At 36.7% G+C, this 25,004-nt stretch overlaps 1 protein-coding gene across 12 annotated transcripts in view; it reads left to right on the top strand.

The window, feature by feature from the left end:
- Window positions 1-25,004, top strand: part of LOC138750977 (DNA-binding protein SATB1-like) — a 171,249-nt gene that overhangs the window by 35,405 nt on the left and 110,840 nt on the right. For all 12 annotated transcript variants that reach the window (XM_069913107.1, XM_069913078.1, XM_069913087.1 and 9 more), the window contains one exon: window positions 24,675-24,786. In XM_069913107.1, the coding sequence (XP_069769208.1) occupies window positions 24,675-24,786 (112 nt within the window). The remainder of the gene's footprint in view (window positions 1-24,674; window positions 24,787-25,004) is intronic.

The raw sequence follows: 25,004 nt of genomic DNA, 5'->3' as shown, positions 1-25,004 counted from the left end.
TCATCTACTGCAGAGTAATTTTGGCTAAACCAATGGTAATGAAATCCTAAATTAGTGTAACATTCATTGCACATTGGGCATTGGATTGCTATTGAAAATAACTAGAAACCTAGAAATGTTTGTTGTTATTTGAAAGATTCCATGCAATGTATGTTTTGTATCTAATAGTGGACACTAAACTGTCAAGGAATCCTGGTACTTTTAATTTGAATATGCTTAACACTTCACGTAAGGTTATCATTATTTTATTCTTTTTTTTAAATGAAATTATTTTAAAACTGGACGTTGTTAGAAGTCTTCCATTTCTTGATTAGTTAATGTTGGATACATTGTTTCTCACTGCAATGGAATGACATGTTCTACGGAAAGATATCCCTTTGCTGATACAGTAACAAAATTCTCAGCAGCGATGTGCTTTTCTCAATAACGATTGACAGATAAAGTCAAGGTTTTTGTGCAGTTTAAATGATTTCAATAGTTTTGGATTCACTTCCATGCTCATTATATATGGAGCTTAGAATCCTTTTCAGACAAGTCATTATGCTAGAGAAATATCTGCCATTCAAAGAAGAGTTTAGCACATTTGTTTTATAACTTAGATTTTTATTTATATACAAAATGTATAACTATCATTTCTACAATACAGTCTTGCGTACAGAATCTGCAAACCGATCATTAAGTCAAAAGAAAAAAATTTAATGTCCAAGGGGAAAAAAAGCTCCATGCACAAACTATCTGCAACATATGGAATGCATGCTATATTTAAGGACAAAATGCAGGCAAACGTAAAGTATACCAGTTTGGTGAAGAAGTAATCGATGTTCGATCCACACAATTTTCCTCTTGCAGGGAGTTGCCTTTGAAAATACAGCCATCGTTAGCAATTCAGATGGCATCTACTTACACAGTTTACGCTGATGTCCATCCACACTCTTGCCCTTGTGTTTTGCCACGTAGATTTAAATTTGCAATTTACATTAATAAAATCTGAAAGATACAGTATGGAATAGCAATTATTTCAAAACCACTTTATTTCAATTTAAAATGATGAAACTTTCATATTGCAGTCACAATATTAACATATATTAAGAGAACTTCTTTTTATCATTTGAATTAATTTATCAATTATGTTCAGCAGCTTTTATATCTTTGTAGATGGGTGAGCTTGGAGCACCAGCTCCTGAAGTGCAGATCTCACATTTCCAGAGGCCAGCCTGAATTATATAGGTACCTCAGACACTGAGCATAACAACCAAAGATAAAAAGCAAATCAAAAAAAGGCAAGAAATAGCAGATGCTGGAAATATTAAAATTAATCTGGAATATGTTGGAAATGCCCAGCAAGTCAGTCAGCAGGAGTGGAGGGGGAAGATGATTAATATTTCAGGTTGACTTTCAATCAGAGTTTGGTTAAAAACTCTGGTGAAAGGTCAGGGTTGCATTGAAATTGCTACAAATCCCTTGGATCTCTGCTTCAGGAGCTTGGAGCACAGGCATCAAAATATAAATGAAGACACAGTTTAAGTTGCTTGCTTCAGAATAAACACATTCTGGATTTGAGTCCTGCACAAGACTTGAATGTGACAACTTCAGCTGAGTATTAAATGGGTAATTTACATCAAAGTTTCCATCCAATCTATTCAGGAGAGTGTTGATGATCCCCATAGAAATGTTCAGAACTATTCATTGAAGATATTTTCCATGTACCCTGGCAAGAAGGAGCAAATAAATCAAAACGGACTTGCTAGTCACTCAGCCCGTTGCTATTTGTGGAATGGGTGTTGTGTGTGGGTACGAAACTGCAGCTAATGAACCCAGAAAAATAAAAGCAATTGATGTGTGAAGCACATTGGGAATTTTTGGTATGATAAAGCTTTGTGTGAATATTAGTTTCTATTTACTCCTATCATTTGTGTCCTCACTATTCTAAAACTCCTTGCATTTGGTTATCCTGTATTGCTTCCCCCTTGCAAATTCTTAATGTAGGTGGTATAGTTATGGTGTCGCAGATAAGTTACCAGATGAGTTATTCAGAGACCCGAATTTAACCTGAATTGGGAGCTGTAAAATTTAATTCCAGATCAATAATCTGGAATAAAAGATCAAAATTAGTAATGAGTGTGATGGCCATAAAACACCCGGATTATTAAAAAAAAAAAACCCTACTCCTATGGTTCACTAATGTTTGCAGGAGAGAATATCTCATCCTTGCCTTGTCTGACCTCTATGTAACTCTAAATCATTCTACACTGTTAGATAGAATGCCAAGTCATTTAATTATACCATAGCTACCTCTTTAAAAACCATGCAGACCTGTCAGGGTTACTGTAGGTACCAAATTTGGACATGGCAAAGTCGGACCTAATCCAGTAATCCTTAAAAACCCCTGCTCACAAACACTGCTGTGAAGAGTTATTGCCCAGACAAATCAAGCATTAGGCTGACATAGCTGTCCTTACAGATGGTCTCCCAGACTGCTCCATCACAGTTCCTGGGCAGGTCTTAACCCTTTAGCAGGATGGACACATCAGAGATAGTGTGACAGTGATATGGTGGCAGGAGGGAAAACTCAATCTTCAACAGGCCCCATGAAATGTCACCAAATAATGTCAAACGTAAGCCTTCTGATTACCACCTCCAGTCTTCCCTGAACTGATGTGGATTAGCACTGAACGTTACAAAGACTGAGCAGGGACTTCAATATCCATCATCACAAGTACTTCCAATGGCCAAGCAGGCTGAATGTTGAAGGACATTGCTGCCAGACTGTGTCTATAGCAGATAGTGAGTGAAACAACATGAAGGATAAGCTTATTTTACTATGTCCCCCTGAATCACCAATGCATCAATCCAGGACAGAAGTAACTACCATATACCGCAGTCCTTGTGGAGCAAAGACTGTTCACACAGAGGGCACACTTCATTGTGAGGTATTGCAGTAAAAACAGTGTTACATATGACAGGTTTAGAATAGATCTGGCAGCTCAAGACTAGGTATCCCTGAGGCACAACAAACAATCAGCTGTAGTTGAAGTGTATGTCACAATCTGTAAAAATATTCCTTCTCTATCACTACAATCAAGCTAAGGGAGCAGCCTGATTCAATGAAGAGTGTGTCAGACATTCCTGGAATTCAGGTGAAGCTGTGTGATCAACAGTAGAAATAGCATGCAACTGACAGAGTGAAGAGATCTGGCCACTGATGCATTCCTTTCTCTCAATTCCTCCATCTCCATTGCATCTACTTCCAGGACGAGCCAGATAATCTCAGATATCCTTCTTCTTTAATCAGTGTGGCTTTACCTCTACTACCATCAACTTTGCCATCACCTGCATATCCTCTATTACCTGCACATCTGCCCTGACCCTCTCCATCCCCACGCGTAGCAAGGACAGGATTACCTTGTCCTCACCTGCCACCCCACTAGCCCCCACATCCAACACATCATCTCTACCATTACCTACTATGTGATCCCACCACCAGATACCTCTCTTCCTATTTCCTCCTTCTGCAGGAACTGTTCCCTCCGTGACTCCCTTGTCCACTCCTCCCTTCCCACCAATCGCCCCCCCTTGGGATGACCACTTTGCCTGGAAGCTCATTCCACATTCCTACCACCCTCTGAGTGAAGAAACTACCCCTATACTTAACCCCCTCAATCTCAATCCATGTCCCCTTGTTTGAATCTCCCCCATTCTCAATGGAAAAAGCCAGTCCACATTTACTCTCTCTGACCCCCTCATAATTTTAAAGACCTCTATCAAATCACGCCTCAATCTTCTATGCTCCAGGGAATAAAGTCCCAGCCTGCTCAACCTTTCCTTGTAACTAAGACCCTGAAACTCAGGCAACATTCTTGTAAATCTCCTCTGCACTCTCTCTATTGTGTTTATATCCTTCCTATAATTCAGTGATCAAAACTACCCACAATATTCCAAATTTGGCCTCACCAATGCCTTATACAACTTCAACATGACATCCCAAATCCCGTATTCAATATTTTGATTTATGAAGGCCAACATACCAAATGCTTTCTTAATGTGACTCATGTTCTACATGTGACTCAACTTTCAGGGAATTATGTACCAGAATTCCTAAATCCCTTTATTCTACTACACTCCTCAATTGTCTACCATTTAACGGTGTATGAACATTGCTGATTAGTTCTATCAAAATGTAGCACCTTCCATTTATCAGTATTAAACTCCATCTGCCATCTTTCAGCTCACTCTTTAACTGTTCTATAACCCACTGCAACCTTTGATAACCTTCTTTACTGTCCACAACACCTCCAATCTTCGTATCATCTGCATACTTACTAATCTAATTTACCACCCTATAATCTAGATCATTAATATTAATGACAAAACAACAATGGACCCAGTACCGATCCCTGAGGCACTCCACTAATCACCGGCCTCCAATTTGATGAACAATTTTCCACCACTACTCTCTGGCATCTCCCAACCAACCATTGGTGAATCCATTTCACTACTTCAACATTAATACCTGATGCTTGAGCCTTCCTAACTAACTTCTTATGTGGACCCTTGTCGATTTGTTAAACATAATCTACCACGTACAAAACTGTATTGACTAGTCCTAATCAAACCCTGACTTTGCAAATAATTGTATATAACATCTCTAAGAACACCCCCCCATTAATTTACCCACCATTGATGTCAGATTCAAAGACCTATAATTACCAGGTTTACTTTTTGAATTTTTTTTTAAATAGTGGAACAACATGAGCCACCCTCCAGCACCTCCCCCATGGCCAGTGACATTTTAAATATTTCTGTCAGAGCCACCACTATTTGTAAATTAACCTCGCTCAGGATCCTAGGGGATATCTTGTCAGGACCCGAAGATATATCCACCTTTATTCTCTTTAAAATAGCCAATACTACCTCCTCATTAATCTATATATTATCCATGACCTCACTACCAGATTTCCTTACTTCATCTGGCTCAATATTTCTTTCCTTCGTAAATACTGAAGAAAAAAATCATTTAAAAATTTCCCCCCATCTTTTCTGATTTCTCACATAGTCTACCCCACTGATCCTCAAGGGCCCCAATTTTATCCTTCCCTATTCTTTTATGTTTAATGTACCTGTAGAAACTCTTTGCAATTATTTTTACCTTGCCTGCCAAAGCAGCCTCATGTCTCCTTTTACCCTTTCTAATTTCTTTCTTAAGAAATGATCCTTCATCAGACCCAAAATGTTAACTCATTTTCCCTTTCCATGGATGCTGAATATTTCCAGAACTTTATGTTGTGTTCTGGATTTCTAGATCGCAGTTTCTTTTTTGCCTTTCAGTTATACTTAACATTCAACTGCATCACAATTTCCAGCAACTATCCAGGGAGTGACCATTGACACCTCAAAACCTTCCCAACATCCGCATTGTAAAATTTGGAGAAGCATGTAATAATCTCCAATTGCCCCGATGCTTGCACCTTCAACAACACGATAGAGTGTCATCACCATCCAGTCAAAGCCATCTACTTGTTGACATCTCATCAGCTACCCTAAACATTCACTCCCTTCACCACCATTGTCTGCACTGTGGACCTCTCCAAAATGTATTGCAGTTATTTGTCTAAGCAACTCTGGCATCATCTCCCACATCTTCAACTCTCCATTTCTACCACCAAGGTGCATAGGAAAACCACCAGCTGCAGGTTCCTCTCCAAGTCACTGATAATTCTGATATGGAAATATATTACCAATCCTGAATTGTCATTGAATCTAAATCATGAAACACTCACAAAGCAGCACCTTCACCAGATGGACTGAAATGACAAGATGCCTGTTTTTAAAATGATTTTGCATGGTTGCATGGCCCTTCTGGCCCAAGAGATCCATGCTGTCCAGTTACCAACCTACTTACCAACTTTACACATTTGGAGGGTGAGAGGAAACAAGAGCATCTGGAAAAAACCCATGCATATCACAGAGACAATGTATAAAGCTCCTTACAAAACCTGGGTGATAACCGCAACACTAACACTACTTAATACTACTTTTCAACGACAGTTAGGAATGAACAATAAATATTAATATTGTCAGCAATGTTTGCAATTCAAAATATGGTTAACTTTTTTTAATTGGCCCAGCAGGTAAGCTTTTAAATTTTGTATATACCTTGACATGTGTATTATGTAATTGACGTGCAATTAGGAAGGTTGTTTAACAAACATCCTTTCAGGGGTAAACTATCGGTAATGCCACTCTCTCTATAACCTTTATTATTGTTATTAGTGTACCCTGGATTCAGAAAGGAGAATTGATTAAAGAGGCCTATGCTGTAGATGGTTGTTTGTCCAGTTAATTGGAGTCATTGGTTAAAGCATTATTTGTGAAGGTGGTTCATTTGTAGATCCTTGAGAATTGTTAATTGTCTTTTTAATTTGCTTCTAATAAGCAGGTCTTCAGATCTTTCTACTGCAAGTTTATTGTCAATGTAATAGGATTTCACAATTGCGTCGACATTGATTTGACCATCGACTCTACAAAAGAGTCCAAATTAATTGAGGAGGATAGAACATCTAGTTCACACATGTCAAACTCAGGCCCGCGGGCCAAATTTGGCCCGCGATATAATTATATTTGGCCCGCAAGATCATATCAAATATGTATTAGAGCTGGCCCGCTGGCCGCAACGCCAGTATAGCGCATGCACAGCTAATACTACAAATCCCAGAATGCTTTGCTAATCGCCCCCACCTCCTCTCTTTACTCTCATTAGCATCTGCGACCTGTCGCCCAACTCACATGTAATAAACCCCTTACGGAAAATGGCCAAACGAAAGACAGAAAACAGGACCTTTCAAGACAGGTGGGAGGGAGACTATATGTTCATCATTTTAAAGACAAACCTGTTTGTCATTGAAGCAAGTTGTTATTTTTTTCACTTGTTGGCTTGTGAAAAAAAAAACATTTAAAAGGAGCTTAAAGGCTATAGAGAAATATTATTTATTGAATATTTTATTTCTCATTTGTTAATGCTTCTTCTGGAAAGAGTTTAACCAAAACTATTATTAAACATTTATTTTAATAAGAAAAAGTTTAACATTGCATATGTTGAAAGAAGAGAAAACATGCAGATGTTGTTGAAAATTTTCAATAAATATTTAGTTTGGCCCACGACTTAGTCCAAGTTTTTAATTTTGGCCCTCTGTGAATTTGAGTTTGACACCCCTGATCTAGTTGTTGAATTGTCAAGGCATAGAAGGACAACAATATTGCATTCAAGTGAGATTAGTACAGGTAGATTATGGACATGTGCCTCAGTGCCTGATTCTGTGCTGTACAACCCTGTATTCATAAACATGAATACATGTAAATATGAAATCCTGAGGATGAAGAAACTCAAGAAAATAACTATTTCTGGAGGAATTGTATGAGAAAATAGTTGGAGCTTCAGGTTGACTAAATGGTGAGAGGTTGGGGAGCTTTGATTTAGTTATTTATATATTATTAGGAATGCAAACAGAATTTTATTGTTTAATGCAAGAAGAATTGCAAGGTAAGGGTGGCATGGTTAGTGTAGCAATTAGCACAATGCTACTACAGTGCCAGAGACCTGGGTTTGAATCTGGTGCTGTCTGTAAGGAGTTTGTACGTTCTCCCCATGTCTGCGTGGGTTTCCTTCGGGTGCTTTGGTTTCCTCTGACACTTCAAAATGTACAGGCGTTCTAGGTTCATTGGCAATGTATCTCGTGGGTCGGAGGTGCCTGTTATTGTTCTGTGTTTCTAAATTTAAAATTTAAAACAATACAATTCTGTTTGCAAGGAGGTTTTGCTTCTTTTGTATAAGGCATTGATGAGAACACATCAGGAATATTGTGCACAATATTGGCCACCTTTCTGAAGGAAAGAGGTTGATGCATTGGAAGCAATTAAGAGAGGGTTTTCTAAATTAATACCTGGAATGGGCAGATTGCCTTTTGGACAAGGTAGACTTGTATCTTTTGAAGATCTGAAGAATGGGAGGCAATTCCATTGAAACCTAAGGTGTCTGGTCAAGGGTGGAGATGGAAAGGTCCTTCCTCTTTGGGAGAATCTGGAACTAGAGACTAGTGTTTAAAATTAGTGTTCAACTCAGATGGGAGGTGATTTTTATTTTTAATTGAAATTTAGACATTCAACCCTTCTGGCCCAGGAGCCCATGCCTCCCAAATACTTATTGGAAGGTTGTCGGTCTTTGCAACTCAAAGGACAATGGAGACAGAGGTAGATAAATTTTTGGTAAGCAAGGGGTGAAAGGTTACTGGGAAAAGGGGTTTTCAGAATGAAGTTAGAATCCGGTCACCATGATCTTAATGAATGGAGCACAGATTTGAGGGGCCAGGTGGTCTACTTCTGCTCTTTATCTGTATGCACATATGCAGTAATCACATACAAGAAATCCAATCTAGGCTCAAATATGGAGCATGTAATGTTCAGAAATGAGCTCAGCAAATTGAAAACTTATCTGTCATAAGTTTAAATGTTTAGGAAGCTGAAATCTCCTCTTCCTCTCATTAAATAATTTAATTTTATAACTTTTAGGAAACTGCCTTCACTAGCAAGAATGCAGGCACATTTAGAGCTCAGCCAGTCAGGAGCCACACAACATAAACACGGTTCTGCCTAGTTCGAACCTGCTCTGAGATTGCGCAAATTCCAATTAGATGCCTGTACTGACCATAGAGCCATGTTTTTGAACATCCACTTATCTGAGGATAGTGTGGCTGCAGTTTTACACTAACGTATTACAAGCGTTCATTGCAAGGCCATCCAATATTTGTCTCTTTTTCTTTCTTAGTTGTACATTCTGAAATCTATCAGCAAAACAAAAATAATGTTTACATTTTGAGAAAAAATTTACAGGACTTGAGTTAAAAAAACACACACAAATGTAACAGTCAAACCAAACTTAATATTGCTTTTTTTCTCTCAGAACAAGCTTTTCTTGAATAAAAGACGTCCAGATGGAATTCACAAATAGCTTTTGTACTTGAGAAACACTGCTGACTGCAAATCTGAATATTTGGTAGCAATGCAACAGAACATGAATATTATTTTAATTTTGTTTCATACATTTTTAAAAAAGCATTCACATTTCATCTGAATGTTGATGGATTTCTTATCAACATCTTAATTCTGTATCTTTATTTAAAACAAAATTTCGTGAGAACTATAGAATAAATAAATCTGCATCTATCTCATTAATCTCAGATGAATATCAGGGTATTCTTTTCATTGTGTTAATCTTGGAAGGTACCCTGGGTATTTACCAATAGATTTCCTCCAAAATATATTTTTTTAAAAATCTGCTTTCTTGTACTACTCAAGCTTGTAATACTTCTCTGACTTTATAAACCTCCAGATCTCTTCAGCTATCTCAATTTGCATGGGCTCAATGACAGCCCTGTCTTTTTATGGATCACATGAAACAATCTTTGCTTCAAACATCCTCGGGCTCTGTCTCGCAATTCCCCCCCCCCCCCCCCACCCACCCCACGATCCATTAATTAATGCATTGATGCTGCTTACTGCACGCCTACAAAACTCAAAAATGCCATTATTTATTTCTAATTTTCACCCTATTCTCACCTTCTCATGGTCCATCTCCAACTTTCCCTTTTCTGGATCTTTGTCTTCCATCTTAGCGACAATAATTGATTACAAACTACAGATTCCTGGAGCTACCTCGAGTAATGACCTTTTCCACCTTCTCTGCAACCCAAATCAACTTACTGTCTCTTTTATCCCAGATCTTTTTTAGGACATTTTACTCATTACTTTTTCCATGGAAACTGCAAAGGGTTTCCAGCAATTTTTGCTTTTATTTCTATTCTCAAATGTTGATACACTACATTTTCTTCAGCAATAGCCACGTGAAGAATTGATCTCTTTTATTGGCATCAGAATGTGAAGAAAATGAATCTATGATCACATTATGTCTGTTAAAGTGGCATAATGGCACAGCTACTTTCTCCCAGTTCCAATCCAGGTCCATTCTCAGAGGCCAACGAGATAACGGAGAGATTCAACAGTTCAGACAGCACCCATTGCAGAGAAATGAAGAGTCATTGTATCAGGATACTTTCAAGCTTCAAAGAAGGGTCCATAACCAAAACATTGACTGTCAATTTCTCTCTTTGATTACTATCTGAACTGTTGAGTCCTTCTGGCTTCTCAAGATTCCAGTATCTGTAGTTCTTATGTTTCTCAAGTTGATCCTGACCAGGGTTGCTGTCTGTGAAGAGTATGGATGGCGCTTCAGTTTCCCTCCAAATTCAAAAAAAAACACGCTGGTACATGAATTGGTTACTGTACTGTATTCATTGGTGTAGATAAGGAGCAAAATAATTAAAATTGTGGGTGTTTGAGGGAATAAAATTTGTCATTCGTTAAGGGTAGAGGGAAGTATGGCAGTGGAAATGAGACAGATGAAATTCCTCCTTTGGGAACCGACATGATCCTGAATGGCTTCCTTCTGAATTGGAATAAGTAAATTTCAATGTTATGAAATACACAAGAAACCAACTAGCTGTTTTTTGCCATGAATATTTCACATTCATCAGAACATTATTATCTGTATTTTAATATCTACCATTTCAGAAGGGTGATGCAAAAAAGAATCTTGCAGTGGTTCATTAAAAATGTTCTGAGTCACTCAATTACTGCCTATCAATAATTAACCTCTTCACACAGAATCCAAAGAAGCAGTGAAATGTTCATTGTATGTACAATTTTCTTTTAATGATTAATTGAAGCAACATATAATAAAATTTAGCTCACTAATACTCATTTAATCTCCAGTGGTAAATTTTGTTAATTTGAAGTGTTGAAACATACTGCTATTAGGTCAGTGCCCTCTTTGGATTCTAATAAATTTGGCTCTTGATACTGTTTAGTCTAGTAGAATCTTGAGACACTGTGTGCCAAGCCAGTGTTATTAGAGCATAGAACAAAAACATGAAATGCAGGAAAAATATTCACTAAAACTGACTTAATTTTTTATGAAGGAAAGTTCATTACAGATTACCAGATTTCAAATATAATAATAGGATAGACATCCTAATGTCACTGAAATTTTTGAAAATAATTTAGAAAATGCATTACAGATTGTGGACATTATTTTGGGAGCAAAAATTGACCAATTATGTAACCTTGGATTCAGTGCAGAAATGGATGTCCTATTGTACTTCTGTGGTGCTCAAAAATAAATAATATTATATTCAGCTTTAATCAGGTAGTCTCATAACTGAAATTCATCTTAGTCTCATTTGTTGAAATTAATAAGATTACACGACAGATGTTCTGAATTCATCAATGTGAGTTTGATATTTGACAAACTTTTTCACAAATATTTTCAAAAGATTTTAATATTTTTGATTTAATTAATTCATTCACAGAGTTTAAGTATCACTGTCGGGGCAAAGAATGAGGCAGTAAGACATCTTTTTGAACTTTATGGTGAAGAAACTACCAATATCGTTAGATGCGGAGTTCCTAGCTCTTAACCCAGAAATGATAAAAACAATGATTATTTCCAAGTCAGGTTGATATGTAACTTGGAAGAAAACTTGAAGATCATAATGTTGACATAAACCTGCTGCCTTTGCCCTTCTAATTTGTGAAAATGGGAATTTACAAAGTGGTATAGTAGAAACCTTGGTTGAGTAACTGCAGTGAATCATGTAGATTACATTCAAAGATTGAAAATTTGAGAAAAAAGAATATATGAAGAAAAAGTTAATAATTAGAATCTGGAATTCCCTACCATAGAATATTCCTGCAAAGAAGCAGGCCCCTTGGCCGACTTAGTCTGTGCTAAACTATTATTCTGTCTAATCCCATTGACCTGCACCCTGACCATAGCCCTCCTCATGCTGATCTTGTCTATCTAATTCAACAAGTTTATTCATTTCAATCCAGACTGCAGATGCATTCTCGTCCCAAGTGATTGCTGTGGAATACAAATGAGGGAGATTTTTGGTGACTACAGTAAATAGCAATTGATGTCACCTTCTAACCTTTTTCCTTCCATTCATTTACCTATCCATTTTTTTCTTAAATGTCAAAATTAAGCCCACATTCACCACTTGAGCTGGCATCTCATTCGACACTCTCACCAATCACTGCATGAAGAATTTCCCCCTAATGTTCCCTTTAAACATTTCATCTTTCATCCTTAACCCATGTTTTCTAGTTCTTGTCTCATCTAACCTCAGTGCAAAAAGCCAGCTTGCATTGAGCTATACCTCCTAAAAAAAAATTTATACCCATAAAAGTGGGAAAACACAGTTGGTGTAGCGGTTAGCACAACGCCTTTACAGCACCAGCGATCGAGACTTGGTTTCGAATTCTGCGCTGACTGTAAAGAGTTTGTACATTCTCCCCGTGATTGCGTAGGTTTTCCCCGCGGGCTCCAGTTTCTTCCCACCGTTCAAAACGTACCGGGGCTGTAAATTGGGTGGTAAGGACTCGTGTGCCGAAATGACCTGTTACCGTGCTGTATGTACATCTAAATTTAAATTTAAAATTTAAAATAAAATCAGTGCCTTTGAAGAGAAGCTGGATAGGCATTCAAGAGAAAACAATCTTTAGAGCTATGGGGAAATAGCAGGGAAATTGGACTGACGAGCTTGCCTTATCAGGAACTAGCAAAAATTCATTGAACTAAATATCTTAAAAAAAATTTGGCTCTCCTATCGCCAAGTTACCTGGTACAGGGCACCAATGTTTGAGCTGCCATTGTTGCCAGAGTAATTATGTGACTGGCACATTTATATTTCTGGTCAATGCAAGTTCACAGGATGTTTATGGAAACTTAGTGATGGTAAGCCTTTGAATGCCATATTTTGTAGTTGGAATCTCCCCTGTTAGAGCTGGACACTTGAGTGGAATAAATATCACTTGGAACTTGTCAGTCCATGCATGCATGTTGTTTAGGTCTTCTTGAATTGAGGCATGGACTGCTTCATTCTCTAAGGCTTCATGAATGGAAGAATTGTCAGACAATTAGCTTCCACTATCATAGATTTACAGGGCAGGTTACTAATTAGTGCAGACTTTGAATGGTACTATGCTCCTTCACATTACATCGTGAAAATGCTGTTATGATATTAAGAGTTGACATGCTGGTCTTGTCTATCTAATTCAACAGAGTTATTCATTTCCATCCAGACTGCATATGCAATCTGGTCCCAAGTATTTGCAGTAGAATACAAATGAAGCCTATTATTGGTGACTAAATGGCAATTGATGACACCTTCCAACATTTTCCTGATAATTGACAGTAGACTGATTGGGCAAGGGTTGGCTAGATTATGGACTGAGAACAGAGTATGCCTGGGGAATTTTTCATTTTTCTAAGATAGATGCCAGTGTCATAATTATACTAGAACAACTTAGCTAGAGAGATGGCTAGTTTGGAGCACGTCATCAGGACTACAATGGGACATCATGGGATATCTTGCATTCAAGATGATTGTTTACATTCACATCCTCTGGATTCAGCTATTGTTTGTTGACCTACTTTTAGTGTCAATGAGCTGTTTAACTGTTCACCACCGTTCAGAAATGGATGGGACAGAACTAGTGAGCTTTAATCACATCATTAGCCATGGATGACTTGATTCTGTCCATGGTAAATTGTTTTGCTTCATGGCATTTATGTAGCCATATTTTTGAAGTGAATATGTTTTTATTGCACATGTATTGCTCTGATATACTCCTGATTGAATGGGATTTGTTCATCTGATTTAAGGAAAAGCCAGGTATTGGGATTGTGCTGGAGGACAGTTCTAGCTCACAGTGTCTCTTAGATAACTAGTTTAGAGCTTCTGGCTGTTTTCTCAAGGTAGCTTTTTAACATTGTGATAATCCAGTGCTGCATGACAAAGGGTTAGCTCAATGTGAAGACAGGAGTTTCTTGCATCAAAAACTGCACAAGTCTCTACTGCCAAAACTGTCTCAGGCAAATTAAATTACAGCATGCCACATTAGAGAGAGCAACGACTGGTGGGTTGTCCCTGTGGTGGTTCTCTCACTGTTCATTACCAGCCTGATCTTACAGCTTTGTCCTTCAGGACTGGTCCAGCTGTTTGAGGACCGGTGCTACCAGGTTATTCTTGGTGATTGATATTGAACTCCCCTAGTCAGAGTGCACTCCATGTGTTTGCTTCTTTTCAGTAATGTGCAACATGGAGGAATACTGATTCATTAGTTAAATCAAAGCAAGACATGTCAAGCAGCAGGAGATTATATATTTCCTCAAGACTTTCACTATGTGCTTGTATGATGACATGGAATATCTATGCATAAACAGATATACCCAAGATCACTGTCAAGTGAACAGAAGATTTAATTCAAGGACCAGTAGATATCTACTCTTTGCTGAGAAGTGCTGGGAATTCTTAGGTCATAATCATCAAGGCTTTCAAAAGTTCCATGATTGATCACATGGTAAAACATCACTTGATAAGCTTCTGAACTAAGTATTCAATAGCTATAAACTCAGCAGGCTTTTTAAGACTGCACAATGCTGATATTTTGTGAATTCTAACATACTTCCCATTATAATTTTCTCCTAAGTCTGGCTCCAGTTCTTTTTTAATTACCCACACATATAAAGTTCCCTGCATTTCCTTTAGAGCAGTGAGTCAGCTATGTGGGTGTGACTAAGATCACAGGCTCCAGTCTTCCAGAAACTTATGGTTCCAGTCTTGCCCACATTTCTGACTGACTGACCACTTTAATAATAAACAAACACAGCAAAATTTCACTGTAATCTTCCTCAGTAATTGAAAGGACATTTTTTTTTGTCCCAGCATGAAGGCTATTTTGGGATAGATTTCCAGATTAAAGCTTATGTGAGTTTGAAGTCAATCCAAACAAATTGTGGAATGCTTTGCAATATAGCTGACACATTTTTTGGAGGTAACAATACTTAAACATTTAATGTGCAAAATTATATTGTTGCCATTGAAATCAATTAGGACTTCTCTAGAATAATTGAATAATATTTACCTACTTCACCAACCTCAAAAGAAGTATTATTTATGTATTCACAATCAATTGACCTACCTTTAAAGTTCATTTTTCTTTTACAATAGCCAACATTTGAAGGGCCAGCTGCCTAGTTATAACAGGTCAGGTGCACTGACAAGTATATTGGTAAACCTATCACAGCTGACCTGATGCAGGATTTTGACAGTGAAATCAATAAAATCTAATTGTACGTCAATGATGAGTTTCACAAGTGTTTTTCTGAAAGGCAGCAAAGATGAACCAATTATCTTACTCTTCCACTTTGACACACAATACCTTGAGAATTTTTTTTTTTTTTTTAAACATAACTTTTAGCTGAATCTTCAAATCAGAATTGCATCTATTTTTAGGAAGACTTTTCACTCTCTTTTACCAGAACATTTAAAAAAAAAGCAATCATAGCCATTCCGTCACTCAGATTTGCTCCACCATTCAGCAAGAGCCTGGCTGATCTTTTAATCACAAATTTCCTACACTATCTACATTATCCCAAGTCCATCCCTCCCACCCATTTCCTTTGACATCCTGTAATTTATCAACAATTGTGACTGTCATCAAGGCTTATTGCTTTATAGCCCTCTGGAGTAGAAAGTTTCACTGATTCACCACACTGAGTGAAGAAATTTCTCCTCATTTCAGTTCCTAAATGACCAATCCTAGTTCTTGACTCCTTAGATACCTTAGATAAGAGAAATATTCTTCCATATCTGTACCATTGGCCCTATTAAAATGTTATATGTTGCAGTGAGATTTTTTTCTCTCCATATTGTACAGTTTGTTTGCATTTCTCTATTTGCTTTACTCAGTCCTTCTAAGACTGACTAACCAGGAAATATTGGATAGTGCAGGAAATATTCTGGTGAATATTTGCTGCCCTATTACCATATTCATCCCTCTCCAGCAAATGTAACCCTTTTTAATCAGTAAGCAGACCAAAATTGCACACACTTCAGGTGTGGTCTCACCAAGACCCACAGAATTATAACTCTTGTACTCAAAGGCCCACATAACCTTTCCTACTTGCCTGCTGTATCTGCATATTATTTTTCAGTAACTTGTGTTCAACTATTCCCAGGTCCCGAGGACATCACCATTTAAAAATATTCAGCATTTCTGCTCATATTTTTAACCAAATTGTATAATATTACCTTTTTTCCACATTACACTCTATCCACATTATTGGTGTCTACATACTTCGTCAGGCAATAGCCAGGCTTTTTGAAGCCTCTTTATAGCTAGTCATATTCCCACTTAGTTTGGTGACAACAGCAAACTAGGAAATATTGCATTTTATCCCACTCCAAATATGCCTGTCACCTTGAAAAAGAAGACCATTTATGCCAACTCTTTATTTCTGGGTTTTAGCCATATCTCAATTCAGATTCTGGTACTTCCCAGATTTCATGTGTTGATCAACTTTCTTTGTTGGATTTATTGAAACTCCAACCACACTACATTCACTTGTTCCCACATATCCATTAAATTCCAACGTAAGGTGGGCAGTAAGTGATCCTATTCTCATCATTTAAGTAGCTTAGGATGCTGTGAGTCTACTTAGATAACCATATCATGTGACATGTCACAGACTTGCAATATTTGCCTTGTAAAGTCAAATACTGACTGCAGGCTTTAAACATTTGGTTATAGATAAATGATTCTCAGACTGGAGACCACCACACGAGCATGAAACTTGGCCTGTCAGTAGATTTAGTAAAGTACCATGGTCAGAATACAAAATAAAAACATCCTTAACCCTTCTCTAATTCATGTTATCAACAAAAAGAATTATACTCACATCCTTCTCTTCCCTGAGACCAAACATGACTACAGAGCTGAATATGGATCACCTGTTCCAGGGAATAGATCAAGCTGCTAACTTCATTCAGTTGTGACGGTGAACAGCTGGCAGCAGGAACATGACAATTGTTTTCCTTGGGACTGAAATACTGAAATGGAAAGAAATGTAGTGCTTGATAACCCATTGTGGCATGGATGTCTGTACTATTCTATAAAAATTAACTTTAGATATTACACAATAAATTTTGCCTTCAACACCCTGTTTCTGGTAATGCATTAAACTCTGGTATTGATCATTTATTTTATTTGCACTGAGGTTAAGTGGTTATGGACTTTTGGTTTTTAATGTTGTTTTCACTAATAATGTTTGTTGTGTTTTTTTACTCGTCTGGTAGAAATTTATCAATACCAAAACTGTCCCTCATCTGATTAAAAGATAAAAATTTACCCCCTTTAAAACAATCTCCCAAATTTTTCACACCTTTAAATCTCCAATGCAATAAACTTCGATTATGTATTGAAAAAGAAATAAGTTGATTATTATACAATGGAGTCAAAGCCGATAATTTACCCCAAAAACCTATCATTTTATTTTTCTTTATCCATAACTTCATTAAATGCTTTAGTATAGACACATTATATTGTTGTAACAAATTTATATTCCATCTAAACAAAAATTGATGTATTTCAAATTCAGAAATGTTTGCCACCTCAATTTTGGCCCAACTAGGGGTCCGTATCAAATCCATCAATGAACTAATAAATTTGTTGGGCTGCTTCATAATAATTTTGAAAATGTGGTAAACGTAATTCCCCCCCCCCAACTCATATTTCCAAGTTAGTTTATTCAAAACTACTCTCGAAAATTTACATCTCCATAAAAGCTCCCTAACCATTTTATTCAAGTCTCGAAAAAAAATATTATCAAGTAAATACGGAATAGATTGAAACAAATATTGTATACGCGGAAAATATTCATCTTAATTATATTGATTCTACCCAATAAATTAATAGGTAAATCTTTCCATTTAATCAAATCAGTTTTAATTTTTTTAATTAATGGAACATAATTTAATTTATATAAAGATTGATAATTATTAATTAACATTCAAAATTATACCCAAATATTTAATTCGATCAATCCATTTCAAATTAATAATATTCTTATAAACTGAATAATCTCCTTCACTTACTGGTAATATTTCACTTTTTTCCAATTAACTTTATATCCAGAAAGACATCCATATTGTATTAAACACTCCTTCAAATGCAAAAGTGACTGAGCTGGGTTTCTCTATTATCAAATTCGATCTTTGGTAAAACGTATGTTTGGTAGAGATATGATTTTACCTGAAATGACTAAATTTGAGACTTTTCTTATGAAGGTACCAGAGAAGGGTTATATTTCATCTATGTATCAAATATTACAGGATGGTATGGATAAAAAGGGTTGGGATAGATCTAAAAGTAAATGGGAAGCGGATATTGGTTTTATTTTTTCCGAGGATGATTGGTTAGATATTTGTTATGATAGTGTAACTAGATTGATAAATGCACGTTATGCAATGATTAACTATAATTTTTTACATCAATTATACTTAACACCTGAAAAATTTTAAAAGTATGGTTTTCATGAATCAGATGTGTTTTAGATGTGGTAATAAAATTGGAACTTTTTTTCATGCTGTTTGGTCATGTATACATATACAATCTTTTTGGAAGAAAATTGAATTGTTTTTAGAATACCTGTATAAGATTAAAATACTTTTATATCCGACAGTATTTTTATTGGGTAGTTTGCAACCTCTGAAAGGTTTGGGATTAGATAAGTTTCAGCTTGCTTTTGTATATTTAGCTTTATCTGTAGTGAAAAAATGTATTGCTAGTACATGGAAAGATACAAATATGATTATATTAATAGATGGCATAATGAGATGAGATATTGTTTAATAATGGAAAAAATTACATATGTTTCATGTGATATTAATATTTTTTTTATTAATAAGTGGTTGTTATATTCAGAATATTTACATTTCAATTTACATTGATTAGATCTTAGTATGTATATTTATTTTTTCTTTAAATTTTTTTCTTTTTTCTTTCTTTATGGCTCTCCTTAGGAGAGTTGGCTGAAGGAGGTTCTTTTTTTTTTATATATATGTAAAAAATAACGTTCATGTTTATGGTTAATTGTTGTATATGTCATATACTATTTGTTTTTTGAACGAATAAATAAAGTTTAAAAAAAATCTAGTACAATTTTCAGTGCACAGAGAATATTTTGAAAAGCGAAGCTGCTCAATATGCTAACAAACACAGTTTGAGATTTGATGCATATGGTAGACAAAATATCAATATAATGTTATCTCAAATTTCAATTTAAATGTGTTGCAAATATGCTGTTATTTAAATAACTGCTGCAAGAATCCAGCCAAAAGAGGCTGAAGCTTTTAATAATTTTCACTTGTTTGTAAACTTGGCTCAGAAATTATAGATCAGTTAAAATACCTCAATGATAGCCATTTCCATAAAGAGAGGTTTTATTCAATTAATTGAATTTCATTTTTCCCAAAATAATTTTCCATTCTATAAGAAGTTATTTTTCTATTGAAAATGGTAATTAGTTCTATTTTTGTTCAAATTATTTTAAAATGTTGCTTGTATTGTTCTCTTTATGCTTTATTTTTCTCTTCGTGGTCATGTTTTAAATAATCTCCTACCTCAAACAACATGATTATAGTAAAGAAAGCTGTGTTATGAAAATGCATCCTCCTGGGGACAGGACTAATAACTGAGAGCTCACAGTATTGAGCATTATTTATTTGACCTCTTTTTTTAATTATATTTTTATTCACTTCTTCATACCATATGAAAACAGACAAGCTTCCAAATTGCATTTGTGCCTATGACATAGGTTGGAAATAAGAAAAGCTTATTCTGAAACTTCTTAAAATTATTCTTTAATCTATTCCTCTTAATTTTTTTTAAATAGCTTTCTTGTTTAGCTCAACTAATCTGAATAAGGGAGATGTGTTTACATTTGCATTAATTTGTTGTTGTCCATTTAAAACAGCAATTCAAAATTCCTATCTGATATATTAATCATATATCAACATGTTTATGTGCACAAAGAAACAATTTATGAAATTATTGTGAAATAAATTGTAAACTTATCACTTGGATCATGAAGTTCAAGTTCATATATCCTTTTCTCTCCTTCTGCTCTGTAGCAGATGACATCAGCATCTTATTCTAATATCTCTATGACTTTTCAAGTCCATATTGATTGTCACATTACACCTTGGACAGTGAGGCATGTTCTTTTGCAAACCATCTAGCAAGTCAACTTTGACATGTATGTAGCCATTTAAGATGAGTAAGAACTCAATTTCAGAGTACTGAGTTACAGTGAAAAGGTCAATTTAGTGTATAAGAAGGGCAACATATGAGCATTGTTGTGAGGTTCATTCCAGAGCCTGAATGCCTGTGGGGTGAAAAGTGGCTTTAATCCTATCAGCTTGCAATTTCATACTCTTGAACGCTTCTCCCTGATGGCAGGAGGGAGGGGAGAGTGTAGGATGGCCCTTCAGTAGGTTGGTAGCCTTTTTTGGGCAGTGGGAGGTGTAAATGGAGTTGATGGGGGGGGGGGGGGGGGTGTGGTTTGAGTAATGATTTGAGCTGTAATCACCACCTTTTTAAAATTTAGACATGCAGCACAATTTATACCCATTAGCCTATACCTCCAGTATGTTTTGAAGGGTGGGAGGAAACTGGAGCCCCTGTAGAAAACCCACACAGACACTGGGAGAACATAAAAACTGCTTACAGACAATGCAGGATTCAAACCCAGGTCTGGTCCTGATTGCTGGCGCTGTAAAGGTGTTGCGCTAACCACTACACCAACCATGATGCCCTACACTAACTGTGCCACCTGTCTTCTGTATCTCTTTTGATCTTGAGCAGAACAGTTCCCATACCATGTTGTGATGCATATTTTGATGGTATATCTGGTGAAGTTGTTAAGTGACATGGGGAATATGCTGAACTTCTGAGACTTTAAAGGAAGTAGAGGCACAGATGTGCTTTCTTGATGTGCATTACATCGATGTGGTTGATCCAGGTTCGGCCACTGGAAATATTTTCTCTCAAAGACTTGAAACCCCTAGCACATAAAGTCTATGATCAACTCCATTGTCTTTCTGACACTTAGAGAGTAATTGTTATCTTGGCATTAGGCCACTAGACTCTCAGTTTCTTTCCTGAATTCCATCTCATCATTATTTGATATTTGGCCTATGGCTATGATTTAGTCAACAACTTAAGGATGCAGTTGGTATTTGACTGAATGCTGATGGTCATAGAGAGAAAGTAGAGTGTTGATCATTGAGGAGATGTTGATACCTATTTTCACTAATTGCGGTTTGGTAGACAGGAAATGAAAGATCCTGTTGCAGAGAGGGATGCTGAGCCAAGATGTCAACGTTTTGACATGAGTTTGCTGGGAACTGTGGTATTAAAGGTAGAGTAAACAGTAGACTGACATAGATGTCATTGTGTTCCAGGACTGAATACAGGGTCAGGAGGATGGCATCTTCCATGGACCATTTTGAATACTAGGCAAATTGAAGTAGATCAGGGCTGGCTGAGAGGCTAGAGTTGATTTCAACCATGACCAGCTTCTAATAGCATTTCATGATGGACGGAGTCACTGTTTGATAGAGGGTTATGAGATCTAAAGTGTTTTTTTTTTGCATTTGTATTTACTGGCACAGAAGTGTGGGAAATATGCAGTGATGTTGTGGAACTGATACAGATTAAAGAAGAGGAGGACCTTGCTATCTTAAAGCATACAAGAGTGGATAAATCCCCAGGGCCTGACAACATATTGCCTTGGATCTTGAAGGAGGCCACTGTAGAAATTGCAGGGGCCTGTCTGATGTATTTAAAATATCCTTAACCATGAGTGAGGTGCTAGAGAAATGGAGGGTAGCTCAGGATGTTCCATTGTTTAAAAAAGGTTCCAAATATTACCCAGGAAATTATAGGACAGAGAGCCTGACATTAGTAGTAGGCAAGCTATTCAAAGGTGTTTAAGATATTGGCTATACAATTATTTGGAATGTCAGATACTGATTAGGAATAGTCAACAAGGATGGTAGGTCATGTTTAACCAATCTTATCAGAAAAGTTGATGGAGAGACTATGGATATTGTCTGCATGGACTTTAGTAAGATCTTTGACAAGGTCGCACATGGCAGGTTTATCAGGAAGGTTCAGTTGCTTGGTATTCATGGTGAGGTACTAAACTGGCATTGGCTTTATGGGAGAAGCCAGAGAATAGTAGTGGATGATTGCCTCCCAGAATGGAGGTCTTTCACTAATAGTATGCCACAGGGATCAATGCTGGGCTTATTGTTGTTTCTCATTTATATCAATGATCTGAATAACAAAGTGGTAAATTAGATCACCAAGTTTGCAAATGACACAAAGATTGGAAGTGTACTGGGTAGTAAGGAAGGGTTTCAAAGCTTGAAGTTGGATCTGGACCAGCTGAAAAAATGGGCTGAAAAGTGGCAGATGGAATTTAATGCAGGCACATGAGGTATTACGTTCTGGAAGGACAAACCAAGATAGGAAAAAAATGATAGGGCACTGAAGAGTGCAGTAGAACTGAAGGATCTGAGAATACAGATACATAATTCCCTGAAGGCGGTATCACTGCCAAATAGGATCATAAAGAGAGCCTTTGGCATGTAGGCCTTCATATTTCGAGTATAGGAGTTGGGTTGTCATGATATTGTTGAGGTCAAATTTGGAGAATTGTATGCAGTCTGGTCACCTAACTTCAGGAAAAATATCAATAAAATTAAAAAGTGCAGAAAAGATTTACTGGGATGTTGCCGGGGCTGGAGGAACTGAGTTACAGCGAAAGGTTAAACAGATTAGGGTTTTATTCCCTGGAATGTAGAAGAATTGAGGGAAAATTTGTTAGAAGTACACAAAATTATTAGGGGGATAGACAGAGTAAATATAGGTAGGCTTTTTCCACTGAGGGTAGGTGAGATACAAACCAGAGGAAAGAGGAAGAGTTTAGGGGGAACATTAAGGGGAACTTCTGCACACATTGAGTAGTGGGAATGTGGAACAAGTGGAATTAGTGATTACAGGCTCTACTTTAACATTTTAAGCAAAATTTGGACAGGTAGTGGATGTAATGGGTATGAAGAGATATGGACTGGGTGCGCATCAGTGGGGCTATAGTTCAGCACAGACTAGAAGGGCCAATAGGCCTGCTTCTCTGCTATAATGTTCTATGATAGTCAGGTAAGCCATATCTTTGCCATAATGTATTCTGGAGCTAGTTCCTATCAACTTGTTTTCTCTTAATGAACTCTGTAATGTCAGATCTTTTGAAGGAAAGGCTGTTCAGTGCGTTAAGTGCACCGCCTCATTGGGGCTCACGCACAGGATTTTGCAACTGCAGATTTGTGATACGTTCATTGAACTGCACATAACTTGACATGTAGCAAATTTGTTTAACTATAACTTCAATAAATATCTTATGGGAATGTATAATGACCACATTTATTTATAATATTCCAGTTGTGTAAAAAAAAAAGCTAAATCTATATATAGCCTGAAAGATTATTGAAATTTCTAGCAAATTTTAATTGGATAAGCTCCAAATTAACAGGAATTGCTTTGTGAAACCTTCAACTTCTGAATCATATTTGCACTCTCAGTCACATATCACTATGCATTACAAATCATTATAACAGTGGCTTTCAGACCTTTTTCTTTCCACTCACATACCACCTTAAGCAGTCCCTTACTAATCACAGAGCACCTAAGACATAAGGAATAGTTTTCTATTTTTACGAAATCTGTACGCCCTTCATCAGCAACTTAACTTGAAGCATATTATTGAACTTATAAAATTGAGAAGAAAGGAACATATAAATGTAAAATAGTTGATAATTCTAACAATAGTTTCAAAGTAAATGTAGTTAAAAAGAGCCAAAACATTTAAAGTCTGCAGACACTGTGATTGAAAAAAGTGCTGGAGAAATTCAACAGGTCTCGCAGTACCCATAGGAAGCAAAGATATATAGCCAATATATTGGGCCTGAGGCCTTCTTCACTTTATTAGAGATGTATTACCAATATTTCAGGCAGAGCACTTCAGCACCTTGATGGGCTCAGGCCTAAAAGGTTGGTTATATATCTTTGTTTCCTATGGATGCTATGTGACCTACTGAGGTTCTCCAGCATTTTTGTCCATTAATTAAAAGAGATTTGGATTTATGTACCGACTCAATGCTCGAGTTGTCTCAAAGTGCTTTACAAATTTAAAGTAGCCACAATTGTAATGGAGGAAAGGGAGCAGCAATTGGCAAATGCCGTTTGATAAAGTCCAGCTGTTTGTTTCCTAGCCACACTGATTGAGAGAAAAATATCGGCCAGGATATCTAAGATATTTCCTCTCATCTTCCGCATAATGCCACGTTCACCTGAGGGAACAAATTGATCCTCAATTTCACGTTACCCCAAAGTCAGTGCATCTGACTGTTCTGTGATCCTTTTGTACGCACCGGCATGTCAGCCAAGATTTTTATATACAAATTTTTAGAGCAGAACTTGATCACACAATTTTCTGATTCAGAGCCAAATGAGTCAGAGCTGAGGTTTGCAATGCATCTGCTCTAAATGTTTTTCACTGCTTTGGGCACCTGACCTAGTATGTAGGTATGTATACCTATGGCTGAACTCTGTTTTAAATTGATTGGTTACTGACTAAAGTTTATATTTTTTTTATGCAGAGTATGATTTCCTCCATTGTAAACAGCACTTACTATGCAAATGTGTCAGCAGCAAAATGTCAAGAATTTGGAAGATGGTATAAACATTTTAAGAAGACAAAAGATATGATTGGTAAGCAAGAAAAATAACTGATCAGTTCATTTTGGTTCTTGTGGTCACATCCATTTTCATTGTGGCCCTAATATTACACTTACTACGTTAGAAATATAGAACATTACAGCAATGCGCAGGCCCTTCGGCTCTCAGTGTTGTGCCGACCTATATATTCCTATAAAAAAAGAAATCCTTCCTACCTCGTAACCCTCTATTTTTCTTTCGTCCGTGTGCCA

Source organism: Narcine bancroftii, chromosome 1 (genome assembly GCF_036971445.1).
Source record: "Narcine bancroftii isolate sNarBan1 chromosome 1, sNarBan1.hap1, whole genome shotgun sequence".
Classification (NCBI taxonomy): domain Eukaryota; kingdom Metazoa; phylum Chordata; class Chondrichthyes; order Torpediniformes; family Narcinidae; genus Narcine; species Narcine bancroftii.
The sequence above is the reverse complement of the archived record's forward strand: the minus strand, read 5'-3'. Positions and strand labels throughout refer to the sequence as shown.